A 16,713-nucleotide genomic window follows, 5' to 3' on the forward strand; every position below is an offset into this window, starting at 1 on the left:
TAATAGGAAACATATATTAATATTTAAAAAATTGATTTTTTATTTAAATGTTCGTTTTTATATTGTTATAATAAAGACGGATAAGTTTAAATCAATTAATGAAAAAATTTAAAAAATAAAATTAAATATAGAAAATAAAAAAAATTAAATTTATATTTATATATTATATTATATAAAAAAATATTTATTATTACTTAATATGAATAATTATATTTTATTAATTATACAAATTTTTATGCTAACAAAATTGAATTAATTACTTAAAAAAATATATCTTTTCTAAAATAAAGGGAAGTCAATTAATTAATTAAATAAAAATGAATAAAACATTAAATGAAAGATAATAAAAATATATCAAGTAGTCTAAATAGGTAAATAGGTAAAGAGGTAAATAGGTAAATAGGTAAATAGGTAAATAGGTAAATAGGTAAATAGGTAAATTGGTAAAATGGTAAATAGGTAAATAGGTAAATAGGTAAATAGGTAAATAGGTAAATAGGTAAATAGGTAAATAGGTAATAGGTAAATAGGTAAATAGGTAAATAAGAAAAAGGTAAAAAGATTTAATATATATATATATATATATATATATATATATATATATATATATATATATATATATTTTATATATTATTCATTTATTTATTTTATTTAATTATTTCTTTATGAATTTCATAAATTATAAATTTTATTCAAAAGGGTAAACTTTATTATTTAAAACATTAGCTTATATTTTCAAATTCAATTATATTTCTTATAAAAAATTAATTTAGAAGATATATTCTAATTTTTTATTTATATTTTTTCTATTTTTTATAATAAGAAATACAAAAATATAAAATTTAAACTAAAATTATTATTTTTCTCGTATTGTTAAGAAGTTAAATATTGATAAATATTTTAATATATCTCAATTTTTTAAAATTCTAAATAAAAATAAATTTCTTCATTTTATTTTATTAAAATTTTTAAGTTTACATTAAAATTTATTAATTAAATTTATAGTATCTAATTTAAATATCTTTTTTTATTAAAATAATTATGATTTAAGTTTAATACTAGTTTCAGGCAGCGTTGCATAATAAAAATAAAATTATTTAAATTTAATAAATATAATTAGTATGCAAGAAGTTTATTAAAATATATAAATAATAACAATATATATTAAAAAATCATAATAAAAAATCTATTTATATATAAAATAACCAAGACATTAGTAAAAATGCAAGCTATTTTAAATATATAAAATAAAATCTTTATGATAATGAAAGTAAAAATATAACTAAAAAAAAATTATAATATTATAAAAAACTAAAAATTGAAATTTATTTATATCAGAAAATATTTTAATGATTTAATATAATAAATATAATATTTTTTAGAAAATAAAAATAAAAGTAAAATTTTAATAATAAAAAATTTAAATTTTAAAAAATAATATAATATAATATAATTAAATTAAATAAAGATTTATTACATATATAATTTAATTTAATTTAATTTAAATTAATTTATAACAAAATTTACTTAAATAATAAAAAAACTTATAAATAAATATATGGAAAATACATATAATTTTTTTTTTCTAAAATATATAAATATATATATAATAGATATATTAATGTTTAAAATAAAAAAAATCAAATTAAATAATTATATATAAATATAATTCATTTTATATGTAATGTTAGCCAATAAAATTTTTCTTATACTTCCCATAAAAGTCCATTTTTTGAATAAAAATTATTATTTTCTTTATCAAAAAATATATTTAACTAATCCATTATTGTTTTTTCTAAATCAATAAACTTCGGTTCTGTAAACAAACTTTTAATAACTACAATTAAAATAAGAGTACCTGCAATACATATTAAGCTAATACTAGCCCATAATAAGGAATCTGTTCCATCTCCATATACAAGAATAATTAATAAAACAAAAGAAAGGATTGAAAAAAATATTGCTACATATAATACTGTTTTTAATGATTTGGAATATTCTGCTTCTTCTTCCATTTTTTTATTTTTCCATACTGTTTCGCATATTTTATTTGCTTATATTATTGTTAAGTCAAATTTTTTTTTTTCTACTTTATTTGCTAATTATTCTTGATTATAACAGTTTTTTCTAAAGCCTAAACCTTCGTTATTTGGGGTTACTATTATTTTATTATCTGTTGATAATGGAATTGTTATTTATTCAATTTTTTCAGCGCGGGTTAAGAAATCTCCAGGTACGAATGTAGTTTTTCTCTTCATTTCTATATTTATATATAAATGTTATATTTTATTTATTTATTCTTTTTTAATATATATATATATTTTATTTAATTAGGATTATATACAAAAATATTTTATTATTTTTTATTAATATTGTTAATTATTTTAATTTATTTAAATATAATTCAAAATAATAAAAGTTTTTTTTATTTAAAGTTTTTGTTTTTTAATATTTTTCTAAATATAAATATTATCTAATAAAAAATTAGTCTAATTTATTTAATATTTTTAATATAAATATGTATATATATAAATATATATATATATATATATATATATATATATATATATATATATTAAAGAATAATTTTATAATTTTTTTTTAAATTTATTTATTTGAAAAAAAATATATATTAATATTTAAAATAGATAAAAAGTGAAAAAAGTAATCATTTTTAAAAAATTTCCTTTAATTTAATACATAATTATTATTTGATAAATTCAATTTCTTATTTAGAATTTTATGAAATATTATTTACATATTTTTTGAATTTTTATTTTTATTTTTCCTTTTGTTTTTAATATTTTTCTTATATTTATTTAGTTTTCCTTTAATATTATTCTTTACATTATTAACAAATTTCTTAATTATCATCACTTTTTTATTAATTAGCTTCATTTTTTTTATTTAACTATTAATTTAAATCATTTAATTACTATATTTTTTTAATTTATTCTTAATGAATAATCAAAACCTATTAATATTTCTATTATATCTATGTAAAATCCTACATGATTTTTTTCTAGATATTTTAAAGTTCTTTTTTTTCCTATTTAAGTTCTTTTTTTCTTTAAATAAGTTCTTCTATTTAATTTTATTTATCAATAATTTAATTTTCATAATTCGTATTTGCTATTTCTAGATTATTTATTTGATTATTTAAATTTTAATTAGTATTTTATTATTATGAAATTTGTTAATTTTAATCATTTATTATTATTTTATATTCTTCCACTTTTTTTTCAAGGTTTTATATAATTGATTTAGATGAAAATAATTAATTTTATAATTCTTCGATTTTTTTTGAATTTTCTTTATTTTTATCATATGATATATAGTTTTAATTATTTTCTATATTACTTTTTTATTATTAACAAATTTTTTTAAATTTATTATAACTAAAGACTTTACTTAATTAACAATATATACTTAGTTATTAATTATTTGAATTTTTATTACGAATATTATATTTTATATGAATTTATTATTCTTTTTCTTAATTTATATTCTTTTATATAATTTCTTCTTCTATATGTATTTCTTTGTTATTTTTATTTTTCTCATAATTTTAATTGGTTAAATTTAAATAAAGGAAACGGTTTTTTTACTATTAAATATAATCACGATTTTCTAAAGGGGATTAGTTTGCACTTTAACTAGATTATTGTAAATTATTCCTAGTGATTTTTGTTTCTTCCGTTAATACTTTTTAATTAGAATAGTATTTTTATTAATTTATTGATATTTTTTTTTTGTATTAATAGATATTTTTTATGGAGTTGAATATAAAAGGCGCTTATTTAGGGTATTTTAGTTACTTTTTTATATGCTTAATTTCATCTTTTGGGGATTTTGCTTTTGGAATATTAATTTTTGATAGAATGTTTTGGTTGGAAAACGACTAAAGGAATATTTTTTCTTTTTTATTTTTAGTTTTTTATTTATTGTTTTTTTACTTCTTGTATATTTGATGTATTAATTATTATAGCTTAGTGTTTACTTTTAGTTTTATTTTATTTAAATTTTTTATAAAAATAATACTTAGTATGATTTTTATTTTAAGATGATTTAACTTATTTTGAATTCGGAACTATTTTATTTTTGAATATGTATCTTTATTTATTTTTTTATAACAAAAAAAATACAATTATAATCAATTTTATTGGTTTCAAATTTGTTAATTCTTGGTACTTAACTTGACTTTAAAAGTATATTTTTATATTATTTTTTTGAAAATAAATATAAATATAAATTTTATATATATATATATATATTTTTTTTTACTGCTTTCATAGTATTTTTATTTATAAAATATATATTATAATTTATCTTAAATTTTTACTATTTTTACTATATTTTTTTTTTATTTTTTTTATTTGAATATTTATATAATTAGGTTTACACATTATTGATTTTTTTTTTTTTTTTATAAAAAAAATAAATAATTAATTTCTTTTTTTTTTTTTTTTTTTTTTTTTTCATATAAAAATATCTAGATTAATAAAATCAAATTTTTCTTAATAATATCAAATATATGCATTTATAAAGTGTTTTTCGATTATTTGTATTATAATTTAATTGCTTAATCAATATAATTAATTATAAATTATATTATTTAGCTACATTTTTTTCTAAAAAAAAACATTATCGTGTTTTTTCATATATTTATTTAATAATATATATTGTTATTACAATATTTTTTTTTAATTTCTGATAATTTTTTGCTTTATTAGCTATTTTAAAATTATAATTTGTTATAAATAGATATATTTTTTAATTAAAACAAATTATATATAATCTATATTTGATATAAAATAAAAAATATATATTTTAATACAAAAATAGTATTTAAAATTAAAAACCAAAAAAATATATTAAAATAAAACTATTTTTTTTTTTTTTAAAGGATAATATTCCGTTTCCCAAAAATATAAATATAGTCCGTAATTATTTATACAATATAAATTCCTAACAAGTATATCAAAACTGCCTCATGATGATTTTTATATATTGAATGCTTAAAATCTATTAAAAAGTTTAATATAGATAGTTTTATTATTTTATTTAGATAGTGAAATATCAAATTTATTCAGTATATTAAAATTTAAAATGGAGAAATTTCTTGTGAAATAAAATTAAATTTTTGAAAGCTTTTTTTAATTCTAAAAAAAAAATTTATTGATTTATAAGAAAATTAAAATAATTACTAAAAGTAAGAAAATCTTTTAAATATTTCTTATGATTTTGGAAGGGATAAATTGTATGTTTTTAAGAAATAATGGATAAACAATCTTGTTTATATATGCTCTAAAATAATATTGATTTATATTTTATAACTTTTTATCTTTTTATGGCAATAAATAGGCAAATTAATATCCTTAATATTAGTTTTTGTTAATAAATTTAAGAGTTATTTATTGGTAAAAGATCGAGAATTGATTTTCGATTTGAAATTATAAAAAAAGAGAAGTATAAATTTCAAAAATTGATTAATTTTCAAAGAAATAAGAAAAAAATCATCGATAAATTTTTAAAAGAAAAATAATTGATTAATTGTTAAATGAAAAATAATTTCTTTCTTTTTATGAAAAAAATAATTGTAATTAAAATAATATTAATAATAATTAATATATTCTTTAAAATAAAATATATAAGAATTAAATATAAATAATAAAAAAAAGAAAATAGTTTTTATTAAAAGATAAATATTTCTTTATAAAATAGTCTTTTAATAATAAATATATATATAATAAAAATATATATTTTTAATCAAATAAATAATATATAAAAGCTTTATTGTATTAATTCATTGCTCCTTTAATATTTTCTCCTTTAAAAATAGTTAAAACTGTTAAAAATATTTTTTAAAAAAAAAATAGAAGAAATTCTCTTCCATTTTTTTATATTTTTTTTTAATGAATATATTTTATATATATATTTTTCATAATAATAAAAAAGATATTTTAATAATTTAAAATATAATATGAATAAAAATAGTTATTTAATACTCGTTTTAATTAATTTAATTCTTATTATATTTAATAAACCACTTTCTTAAGATAATATAATACTAGCTATAGATTGTGGGGCATTTTAAGGTTATAAAGCATCAGATGGAATTATATATGCACATGTAATTATAAATATATATATATAGCTTTTAATTGAATAAAAATTAAAAAGGATACACATTATTCCAAAAATACTAAATTTGCTGATTATACACACAATTAAGCTATAATGAAAAAATAAATCAAATATACTGATGATCCTTTATTATATAAAACAGAAAGACACTCAGATGAATCTTTTGCTTATTCTTTGCCTTTGAATGAATACGGTACATATACTGTTATTTTGAAATTTTGTGAATTATATTTTACTGAGGTCGGAAAAAGAATTTTTAATATAAGTTTCGGAGATACAATAGTCTATGAAAATTTAGATATAGTAAAAGAAGTTGGGTATATGGCTGCATTGGATATTTATTTAGAATTAGAATATAGAGATAAGAATGTATATTTTAATGGAATTTTATGTGAAAATGCAATAGATAGATTACATTAAGTAAAAAATATGTATATATATTTGAATATATATATATATATATATATATATATATATATATATATATATATATATATATATATATATATATATATATATATATATATTATCTTTTTAGGGTTTATTAGTTGAATTTTAAAAAGGATAAAAAGATTTACCTAAAGTCGATGCAATAATGTTAATTAATTTGCCTAAAAATAAGACTAATTTTGATGAATATTAAAATTTAATTAATACATGGTAAGAAGAAATTGTCTTAAGTATTGAGGAAGTTTAATATTAGAAAATGAAAGAATTAAGAAATAAAATAAAAGAAGATTTTGATTCTAACGTTGATTTTACAGTAATTTTTTATATATTTATATTTATAAATAAATATGTAAAAAATATATATATAAATATATATATATATAAATATTTACATTTTTTTTTTAATTATTAGAATAGAAAATCAAGCAGATTATTAGGAATTTTAGAAATATTAGTATCATTTAAAGGATTTTTAATTTTTTTTACATTATCTATATTTATTTATTTAATTAATTTAAATTACGATTTTAAAGATGTAAGATTTTATTTTTTTATTTTTATAATTTTTCTTAGGATATAAATTTCCGACTCAGAAAAAATTAATGAAGAATATATTGATATTTATTTATCTAATTGATTTTTAATATATAAACTATTTTTATTTATTGTTATTGTTTTAATTAGATTTATTAATGTTTATTAATTATTTATACATTTTTTAAAATAAATTTTTATTTTATATTTATTATTTTTATAATTCTTATATTTTAATAAAAAAAAAAAAAAATCATTATTTTACAAAAAAAAATATATATATCTTTAATAAATATAAAATATATGCATTATAATATTTATATATTATATTTAATTTTTTATTTTATATTTTTATTATAATCTATTTAAGAAAAAAATTACTTTAAATTGTAATTAATATATATATATATAATAAGTTATATATAAATTAAATAAAAATATATTAAACTATTTGATGAAATAACATTTTTTTAAAATTATCTTAATAGTAATATTATTTGTTAATAAATAATTATTTTTATTAACAATATCAAATTATAATATTTTTTTTTCTAAAAAAATATAATACTAAATTTTATGTTTATAAAAAATATAAAAAAATCTTTATTTATAAAAAAAATAAAATTTTTTCATTTTCATTATTAAAATATTTTATATAAATTTATAACTAATATGCTATTAAAAATTATATATATTCTTAAAATATATACTTGATTAAAATAAAAAATTATGAAATATATAAAATATAAATATATATATAAGTTAATATATATATATATATATTATTATATTCAATATATAATCATTAATAATGATTAATATTCAATAATTCTTTTTTAATAAAGTAATAATTATTTATGGAAATTATCATATAAACTAGTAAAATCAAAATCATATAAATTATGCATTTTTTGTTAATTATTTTTTAAACTTTTTGTTAACATAATTTTTAAAATAAAAAATATTTTTTTTTGTAATTCATATTATCTATTTAACAATCATTTCTTGACTATATTTTTAAGATTAATTTTTATCAATTACAGGTAAAATGGTATTATTTGTACCTGATATATATTTATGTAGATAAAAAGCGATAGATTTAGTTTATTAGTTAATATATATGAAGTGAAATAATAAACTTATAATATTTTACTTATTATAAACCTAATATTATCCATATTTTGCATATTATATATATTATTCTTTAAAGATTAACATATTAAAAATATATTTTTTAACAAAATAAGCCGATAACGTTGCATGATTTTTCAAAGTACTTAATAAAAGTAGAATATAATATTTAAAAAAGTCTTTATCATATTATGCTAAAATTGTATTAATATTTAAATTTGTTTATGATTTTCGTTTATTTATGGTTTATTTATGTCGGTTAGATTGAGAAAATTAAAAATTTATTTTGAGTATAAATAGTAATATTAAAGTCAAATTATTTCACTAGTATGTTTTTTAATTAATATATATAATTTTATTGAAAACATTAAAAGTATAAAAGGAATTATATATATTTAAAAAATTAAAAAAACAAAAAATTATTTACATTAATATTTAAGAATGTATAAAGCTTAATTTACATAGTAATAAAAATTATAGCTTATTATATATTAAGTATTAGAAATAAACATAATAAAAATTAAAGAAAATAATATTAACAATAAATATTTAAATAATATTAAAATTAATTTTTAAAAAATTTAATAAAAAAATAATTAAAAATATTAGAAATTTTAAAGATTAACTATGAAAATAAATAAAAAAAATATTTAATATATTATTAAAATAATATAATATATAAATATATATAAAAAATTATGAAATAATAAATAATAATAATAAATATAATAATAAAAATAATAATAATAATAATTAATAATAATAATAATAATATAATTAATAATATTTATATGATTATAATATTAATAATTTTCATCTTATTTATAACATTTTAAATATGTAAATATTTTTGTTTTTTATTTTTATTTAAATGCTATTTCTTTTTATTAATCATATTTTTTTTATTTGTTTTTTTTTTTTTTTTAATATTAATATTTTTTTATAAAATTTTTTATTTTTAAAAAATATTATTCAAATGATTATTTTTTATAATTTTTATTTAAAATAAAGTAAAATATTAAAAGCAAACTGAAATAAAACAGATAAAATAAATACAAAAAAATATTAAATTATTTTTTAAATCCTAATAAAATCATATATATTATAACAAACTAACATTTATGAATTAATAATAGAATAAATTCCATAAAAGATTAAAAAACTATCCTGGAGTATTTTTTATATATATTTTCAATAACATATTTATTAAATATTATTTTCTTTTTTTTATTATTAAATTAAAAAAAGAATTAAAATGATTAAAATCATAAAGGTTATATTTAAAACATATTAAATAATAATATTTATTTTATAATTTTATAAAAATATTAATTATAAAGAAACAGAAAATACTATAAAAAATTAATTTAGTTTAGATAGTAAAGGTAGGGAATTAAAAGAACAAAAATAATAAAGAAATATTAAAGCATTATAATAAAAAAATCAATATATAATTTAAAGTAATACTATTGAATATTTTGATTAAAATAAAATATCAAAAAAATAAGAAAATTAAGAAATAAAAATTAATAAAAAGAATATTATATAAAATACTATTAATAAATCTTCAATATTAAATTATGTAAATTAAAAATCTACAAGAGTATCTGATATATCTAAGAAATTGTCTTTAAATTCTTAAAATAATAATAGTATGTGCAATAATATTAAAGATTCTATAAAAAGATAATACATTTTAAATATAAATAATAAGAAATAGAATTCATTACATATTAATAATATTGGGGTTTTTAAGAAAAATTATATAAATTAAAGCCCAAGTGTAAATATTAATAATAGTTTATAAAATATATATGATTCTAAAAATTATGAGAAAAAAAGATTATATGTAAATTATTTCCCTTAGACTTGTAAAAATAAATAAATAAATAAAATTTGTGAAAAAATAAGCGATTCTTCCGTTTTGAAATTAAAAACTATTTAATAAAGCTCTAAATAAGTATTTATATGTAAAATTATAATATATTTTTTTTAAAGATAAAAAAAAAAATATATTATAATTATTTCAAGAAAAATGGAAATTTTAATGAAAAAAGTTCACTAAACAGCACAATATCACATAATAAAATGAATAATAATAATAATGTAAGCTATAATTTAAATAATTCATTAATAAATAATAATAATTTTAATAACTAATTAATAAACAATATTAATAATAATAAAAAATTAAATAATTATTTAATAAATAATAATAATAAAAATCTCGTTTAAAGTGTAAGAGGTAGTCTTTAATAAAAAAAAAAGCCAATTTAAGTTAAAATAATTAATTGAAAAAAAATTAACGATTAAAACAGGAGAATCTATAGGAAAACTTTTCGGTTTATACTAAAATATATATAAAAAATATATTAAGATATATATATATATATATATATTTATATATTTTTTTATTTTTATTTTAATAAATATAATATTAGATTTGCTTTCTCCTAAAAATTTAGTTTTTATTTCTGAATCAACCTAATATAATTAATAAAAAAATAATTTAAATTTATTAAATTAAAACTAGACTATAAGTAATTCGTAATAAAAAAAAATTCAAATCATAAAATCTTAAAATTTAGAATAAAAATAATAAAATGTTAATTATAATATAGGAGTCAATATAAGAAATAATCTTAAAAAAAAAGCCAATTCTACTGAAAATGCACTTATTAAGGAAATTTCCTAAATTCAGCCTGTTTTTGATTAATAATAATAAAAGAAATAGAAAGTTATTTAAAACAAAAATTTAAAAATACTGGTAAAAAAAGAACTCTAATAATCATATCATTTTGAAAATAAAAGTAAGAAAAATGATGAAAATTCAACTTGTTAAACTCCATTTATTGGAATTACTTCTAATTCAAAAAATAATGTATATATATTTTTTTAATATATATTATATTTAAATGTTTTTTTTATATATATAGAAAAAAATTTCTTTGAAAGATTAAGAAATTATTGATTGGAATAAAGTGGTATTTTTTATTTATTATTTATTTATTTATTTTCTTTTATAAAAAAAGAAAATACCACTTAAACCTTTAGAAGCTTTAATTAATTTTAAAAGATATTTAACAAAAGAAGAAAAAGAAGAAATTATTTAATATAAAAGAGTAAATTCTTATATATATATATAATATAATTTTGCATTTTTTTTATATTATTTTTTTATTTTTTTTTAAAAAAAAGATTTATTATATTGGTCATAAAGCTCAAAAAATGAATTCTTTTTAATAATATGATGATAATAAAGGAGAATATTAAATTAAATTATAAGATCATATAGCTTATAGATATGAAATATTAGATGTTTTAGGAAAAGGTTCCTTCGGGTAAGTATTAAAAGTTTACGATTATAAAAGGAAAGAAATAGTAGCATTAAAAATTATTAAAAATAAATAAAAATTCCATGAATAAGCTATAATAGAACTAAATATTTTGCATTATATAAAAGAAAAAGATTCGGATAATTAAACTAATATAGTTAAAATTAGAGACTTTGTAATATTTAGAAATCATGTGGTAAAAATAAATAAATAAAAAAATATAATATATATATATATATATATATATATATATATATTATTTATATATATACATAAAAGTGTTTAGTATTTGAATTATTAAGTATAAATTTATACTAACTTTTAAGAAACAATAATTTTCAAGGCCTTTCTTTAGAATTAATAAGAAGATTCGGCATATAAATATTAAATGCGATAAGTTTTTTAAAAAAGAATAATATAATGCACTGTGATTTAAAACCTGAAAATATATTATTAAAATAAGCAAATAAAAGTGGAGTTAAACTAGTTGATTTTGGTTCTTCTTGTTTTGTAAATGAAGTTATATATACTTATATATAGTCTAGATATTATAGAGCTCCTGAGATCATTTTAGGAATCCCATATGGAACAGAAATCGATATGTGGTCTTTTGGATGTATTATGGCTGAATTATACATTGGATATCCAATATTTCCTGGTAAAAATGAAAATGAATAAATGCTTTTTATTATGGAATTATTAGGAGTACCTGATATAGAGTTTTTAAAAGTTTTAAAATTTTTAATAAAAAAATAATTTTTAGAAAATCATATATATAAATATTTTTTTTTTCTTTTTTTTTTTTTTAGAAATGTTAAAGAAAAAAATATTATTTCGATGAAAATTATTAACCTATATTAATTCCGAATAGTAAAGGTAAGATCAGAATTCCAGGTAGTAAAAGTTGGAAAAGTACTTTAGGGTGTAATGATGAAAAATTTATCGATTTTTTGAAAAAATGTTTAGTCTGGGAACCTGAGAAACGTATTTAAGCAAGAGAATGTTTACTTCATCCTTGGATTTTGGAAGGTTTACCTAAAGAAATTAGATTATAGCATATAAAGATTTTAACTGAAGAGATTAATGAGAGTAAATCTTAAAAAGAAATGCATTTGTTAGAAAGTTAATAAGCATAAGCTTAGGCAGATGCTTAAAGTTAAGCTATGATTATTGAATTATAAAAAATTTAAAAAATTAAAAATTATTTTAAGATTTTTCTTAAGATATATCTTCTGTTCTGGAAGTAACTTATTTTTGAATTTAGAATAAAAATATATATACATTTTATTTTTAAATATAGTAGAATTAATAAGAATAAATATAATCAAAAAATTAAAATTATTAACATGATAATAATGATGATTAAGAATAGAAATATTTAAAACTTATTTAATAGTATTAAAAATAATTGGTTTTATAATAATAATAATCGTTTCTTTTCAAGAATAATAATAATAATAATAAATATAGTAGAATGCTAATTTATAATAGATTATTATGATAAATGGAAATAAAATTAATAAGAAATTTTAAAAGGAAAAGGAGAATTTATTAACAATTCAATTAATAATAATAATAATAATAATAATAATAATAATAATAATAATAATAATAATAATAATAATAATTTGTATAAATTTTTTATTGGTGATAATGATAATTCATTTTTGTAAAAATCAGGAAAATTTTGATATTCAAAATTCTTTATTAAATATTTCTTATATAAATAAAGAATATTATCATATTAGAAATATATATATATATTGATTTTTATCTTATATAAATAAATATTTTTTATATATAATATTGTTTTTTTATTTATATTATATATATATATATGTATTTTTATATTAATATAAATAAAATTTTTTTAATTTAATAATTAAAAAAAATAATTTTATAATAGAAAATATGTTTATTTTTTAAAAAAAATTAAATATATTTAAATTAATTAAAATAAAAAAAAAAATGAAAAAAGTAAAAGCTAAAGTTGTTGTTGCAGGTAATTTTTCGATTTATTCTATAAAAATTAAAATAAATAAAAAAGGATCACCAGCATGTGGAAAAACAAGTTTATTATAAATGTATACATCAAACGGATAAAATTTTTTAAAGGATTATAATATGGTATAATTATAAAACCAAAATAATTAAAATTATTAAAATAAAGACATAAGGAGCAGAAGTATCTTCAAAAATAGTTACCTTTGAAGAATAAGATAAAGATGTAGAATTATTCTTTTTTGATATAAGTGGATAAGAATGTTATGTATCAATAACAAAAGAATTAGTAAATAAAAACAAAAAATTATTAATTTAAATAAAAAAAAAAAATTGTTTTTTTTCTAATTAATAAAAAGTTAGGAAACTCAGATTTGTGTGTATTAGTATATGATTGTACAGATGTTGAAAGTTTTAATTCAGTTTCAAAATGGGCAGAATAAATAAAAAAAGCAAATTAAAATAAATTACCTCCAGGTATACTTATAATTATATATATATGAATATATAATTTTATATATATTGTTTTCCTTGTAAAGGAATTCTCGTTTCAACTAAAAATGATATGAGAGGGGCTATTACTATTGAAATTGGATAAGGAAAAGATTTGGCATAAAAATTAGGTCTATAATACTTTGAAGTTTCTGCAGCAAGAAACATTGATATTGATTAACCTTTTTATTTATTAGCAAAAAAAATGATTTGATTTATTTATATTATTAATTATTATTGAAAATACAGTTATGTAATATTATTAAGTTTAATAATTTTTTTGTATTACAATTGTTATATTAAAAATAAAAAAAATAATATATATATATATATATATATATATATATATATATATATATATATATATATTTATATATATTTTTATATTGCTACATTTTAATAATAATTATTTTTAAAATATGTTTTTATTTAAAATTAATAAATTCATACATATTGATTTTATCTTATTTCTAAAAAATTGTTATTTAATTTAAACTTAATCATTTAATGATTTTATTTTTTATAATTATTGACAAATCTAGAGTTTATAAACATTAAATTTTATGAATTAAATAAATTTATTATAGAAATAATTATATTTGGATTTTAAAGATATAAAATAAAATATTATATAAAATTATGTAAAAGAAATAAATAATATGATTTCTAAATTTTGTTTAAAATTCCATTAAATGTATACTTAAAGTTGATTAGAAATAATATTAGCTTCTATAATATACTTAATAAGCATAACTTTGAAAATTATTAGACAATTTTATATATATTTACTTATTCTACAGTTTTATATTATAAATAAACATATTTAAATTTTTTTCATAATTTTAATTATCATATAAATAATATTGTTATTATAATTTATATAAGTATTATTTAATTTTTTTATATATTATTGTATATTTGAATAAAAATATGATATTAATAAATTTGATAACAAAATAATAATTTCTTTATACTTTTTATATAAATAAATATAAATCATAATATAAACATATATAATAATAATAATAAAAAAATAATATATATATATATATATATTTATATATATATATATATATATATATATATTTATATAAAATATTTATATATGTTTAAATATTTTTTTTTATATTTAATATTTATAATTATACATTTATTTTTTATCCAATTAGCATTTTTTCTAATTACTTACAATTTTAAATTTTAATTAAAAATTACTATTTTATTTATTTTTATTTTATAGTTTTAAATATATTATAATTATAAACTTTTATATTTTATTTTATTTTATATTTTTATTTTTTTTTAATTATTTTTTAATATTTTTTTTTTTTTTTTATTATTTAGTTATTCTTTATTAATAATAAATATTTTTATTATGTTTTATGCATATGTTAATTTTATATTATTATTATCGAAAATTTATTTTGTTATTCAAAATTTAGACTAATTTATATATTTTTATAAATTTGCGATATTTTTATATAATAAATACATAAGTTTTTGAAGTTTATATTCAATTTTATTCACATTTTTTAATCTATATTTTTTTTTATTTTCTATTGTATATTTTGTATAAATTACTTTATTTTATATATGATAATATTTTAAAATTTAATTTTTGTTTTTTGTTTTAATTGATAAAAATATTATTTAATATAAAATATACATATTTGCTTTAAATAAAATACATTTTTTATTAAATATAAAAAAAAATGATTGACGGTAATTAAAATACATCTGAAAATGATATATTCGAGTCTGGTTGGTTATAAAAAGAATCAAAAGTATTAAAGCAATGGAGAAAGTAAAAAGTAAATAAAAAATTTCATATTTAAAATTTCTAATTATAAAAAAAAAAATAAGAAGATGGTTTGTATTAACTAATACCACTTTAAAAAGTTATAAAGACGAAAAAAATCTTAATAATCCAACAGAAATTATAGAATTGAAAAATATTACAAGAATTAAATCGGCAGAATAGGAAACAAATAAAGAATTTTGTTTTGTAGGCTTAATAATAGATATTTATTTTTTATTATTATTATTATTATTTTACTAAATTTTTATTATTTTTTGTAAAGAAAATCGAAATAAATGATAAAAAAATTTATATTGTAGCATATTCAAGTGAATAAAAAGATAAATGGATTGCATAAATAGGTATATATAATTATTTTCAATTAAAAAAGTGTATATAAATAAAATAAAATAGGAAAATAATTAATCAAAATAGCTTAAAGGAATTCTTGAAATGTTTTTTTTTTTGTCAAATGTGTTCATTTTTATTTTTTTATTTTTTTTTAAAAAAAAATTTCAGAAAATATATTTTTAATATAAAAAAAAAAGGTTTATTTATTTATATTAGTGTATGTATATTTTAGTTTTTTATAAAAAAAATATTTAAATAAGTTTTTTATATTTTTTTTTAAAAAAAAAATTCGAAATTTTTATTTAATTTAAAATTTAATTAAATTAAATTTATTTAATTTTATATTATATTATAATTTTATAATAATATTAATATTTTCTTTGATAATTTTTATAGTTTTTATATAAAATATCTTATTAATAATATGTTTTAGCTCATTTTTATATTAATTGATTTATAATCTAATATAATAAC

The 16,713-nt window shown here is 13.3% G+C and overlaps 5 protein-coding genes across 5 annotated transcripts, besides 49 other annotated features; 4 read left to right on the plus strand and 1 right to left on the minus strand. All coding sequences in view use genetic code 6, as the record gives it.

The window, feature by feature from the left end:
* Positions 1-306: 306 nt before the first annotated feature.
* Positions 307-349: a microsatellite.
* A 15-nt stretch (positions 350-364) lies between these two features.
* Positions 365-558: a microsatellite.
* Positions 559-566: 8 nt separating this feature from the next.
* Positions 567-631: a microsatellite.
* Positions 632-1,482: 851 nt separating this feature from the next.
* Positions 1,483-1,514: a microsatellite.
* Positions 1,515-1,670: 156 nt separating this feature from the next.
* IMG5_177170 (hypothetical protein) lies at positions 1,671-2,258 on the minus strand (the record flags this gene model as incomplete). Its single annotated transcript, XM_004027666.1, has 1 exon — positions 1,671-2,258. The coding sequence occupies one exon, from the start codon at positions 2,256-2,258 to the stop codon at positions 1,671-1,673; it is 588 nt and encodes a 195-aa protein (XP_004027715.1).
* Positions 2,259-2,415: 157 nt separating this feature from the next.
* Positions 2,416-2,449: a microsatellite.
* A 61-nt stretch (positions 2,450-2,510) lies between these two features.
* Positions 2,511-2,576: a microsatellite.
* Positions 2,577-2,728: 152 nt separating this feature from the next.
* Positions 2,729-2,779: a microsatellite.
* Positions 2,780-2,863: 84 nt separating this feature from the next.
* Positions 2,864-2,904: a microsatellite.
* A 565-nt stretch (positions 2,905-3,469) lies between these two features.
* Positions 3,470-3,522: a microsatellite.
* A 388-nt stretch (positions 3,523-3,910) lies between these two features.
* Positions 3,911-3,953: a microsatellite.
* Positions 3,913-3,952: a microsatellite.
* A 500-nt stretch (positions 3,954-4,453) lies between the features above and the next one.
* Positions 4,454-4,479: a microsatellite.
* A 1,032-nt stretch (positions 4,480-5,511) lies between these two features.
* Positions 5,512-5,573: a microsatellite.
* Positions 5,574-5,676: 103 nt separating this feature from the next.
* Positions 5,677-5,721: a microsatellite.
* Positions 5,722-5,731: 10 nt separating this feature from the next.
* Positions 5,732-5,763: a microsatellite.
* A 467-nt stretch (positions 5,764-6,230) lies between these two features.
* Positions 6,231-7,203, plus strand: IMG5_177180 (hypothetical protein; the record flags this gene model as incomplete). Its single annotated transcript, XM_004027667.1, has 3 exons — positions 6,231-6,567; positions 6,686-6,910; positions 7,171-7,203. The coding sequence occupies exons 1-3, from the start codon at positions 6,241-6,243 to the stop codon at positions 7,201-7,203; spliced, it is 585 nt and encodes a 194-aa protein (XP_004027716.1). The 5' UTR covers positions 6,231-6,240.
* Positions 6,575-6,674: a microsatellite.
* Positions 6,939-6,985: a microsatellite.
* A 126-nt stretch (positions 7,204-7,329) lies between the features above and the next one.
* Positions 7,330-7,367: a microsatellite.
* Positions 7,368-7,372: 5 nt separating this feature from the next.
* Positions 7,373-7,436: a microsatellite.
* A 249-nt stretch (positions 7,437-7,685) lies between these two features.
* Positions 7,686-7,755: a microsatellite.
* Positions 7,756-8,039: 284 nt separating this feature from the next.
* Positions 8,040-8,085: a microsatellite.
* Positions 8,086-8,788: 703 nt separating this feature from the next.
* Positions 8,789-9,040: a microsatellite.
* Positions 8,790-8,875: a microsatellite.
* Positions 8,965-9,048: a microsatellite.
* Positions 9,049-10,375: 1,327 nt separating this feature from the next.
* Positions 10,376-10,440: a microsatellite.
* Positions 10,392-10,448: a microsatellite.
* Positions 10,392-10,456: a microsatellite.
* Positions 10,392-10,484: a microsatellite.
* Positions 10,424-10,487: a microsatellite.
* A 126-nt stretch (positions 10,488-10,613) lies between these two features.
* Positions 10,614-10,660: a microsatellite.
* Positions 10,640-10,669: a microsatellite.
* An 821-nt stretch (positions 10,670-11,490) lies between these two features.
* On the plus strand, positions 11,491-12,855 carry IMG5_177190 (hypothetical protein; the record flags this gene model as incomplete). Its single annotated transcript, XM_004027668.1, has 4 exons — positions 11,491-11,793; positions 11,877-12,326; positions 12,407-12,686; positions 12,809-12,855. 4 exons carry the CDS (start codon positions 11,491-11,493, stop codon positions 12,853-12,855), a joined length of 1,080 nt encoding a protein of 359 aa, XP_004027717.1.
* Positions 11,816-11,868: a microsatellite.
* Positions 12,856-13,161: 306 nt separating the features above from the next.
* Positions 13,162-13,225: a microsatellite.
* Positions 13,226-13,348: 123 nt separating this feature from the next.
* Positions 13,349-13,413: a microsatellite.
* Positions 13,414-13,565: 152 nt separating this feature from the next.
* Positions 13,566-14,304, plus strand: IMG5_177200 (ras oncogene family 4 protein, putative; the record flags this gene model as incomplete). Its single annotated transcript, XM_004027669.1, has 5 exons — positions 13,566-13,599; positions 13,645-13,724; positions 13,768-13,887; positions 13,958-14,075; positions 14,138-14,304. 5 exons carry the CDS (start codon positions 13,566-13,568, stop codon positions 14,302-14,304), a joined length of 519 nt encoding a protein of 172 aa, XP_004027718.1.
* Positions 13,872-13,928: a microsatellite.
* A 103-nt stretch (positions 14,305-14,407) lies between the features above and the next one.
* Positions 14,408-14,469: a microsatellite.
* Positions 14,470-15,069: 600 nt separating this feature from the next.
* Positions 15,070-15,126: a microsatellite.
* Positions 15,127-15,197: a microsatellite.
* Positions 15,128-15,226: a microsatellite.
* An 81-nt stretch (positions 15,227-15,307) lies between these two features.
* Positions 15,308-15,395: a microsatellite.
* Positions 15,356-15,395: a microsatellite.
* Positions 15,356-15,428: a microsatellite.
* Positions 15,356-15,433: a microsatellite.
* Positions 15,363-15,432: a microsatellite.
* Positions 15,363-15,433: a microsatellite.
* Positions 15,365-15,432: a microsatellite.
* A 303-nt stretch (positions 15,434-15,736) lies between the features above and the next one.
* Positions 15,737-15,799: a microsatellite.
* Positions 15,800-15,802: 3 nt separating this feature from the next.
* On the plus strand, positions 15,803-16,188 carry IMG5_177210 (hypothetical protein; the record flags this gene model as incomplete). The annotated part of the gene is made up of 3 exons (XM_004027670.1): positions 15,803-15,901; positions 15,954-16,095; positions 16,172-16,188. The coding sequence occupies 3 exons, from the start codon at positions 15,803-15,805 to the stop codon at positions 16,186-16,188; spliced, it is 258 nt and encodes an 85-aa protein (XP_004027719.1).
* Positions 16,189-16,552: 364 nt separating this feature from the next.
* Positions 16,553-16,603: a microsatellite.
* Positions 16,570-16,610: a microsatellite.
* The last annotated feature ends 103 nt before the right edge of the window (positions 16,611-16,713 follow it).

The sequence above is a fragment of the Ichthyophthirius multifiliis genome (assembly GCF_000220395.1).
Source record: "Ichthyophthirius multifiliis unplaced genomic scaffold scaff_1120509251293, whole genome shotgun sequence".
NCBI lineage: Eukaryota > Ciliophora > Oligohymenophorea > Hymenostomatida > Ichthyophthirius > Ichthyophthirius multifiliis.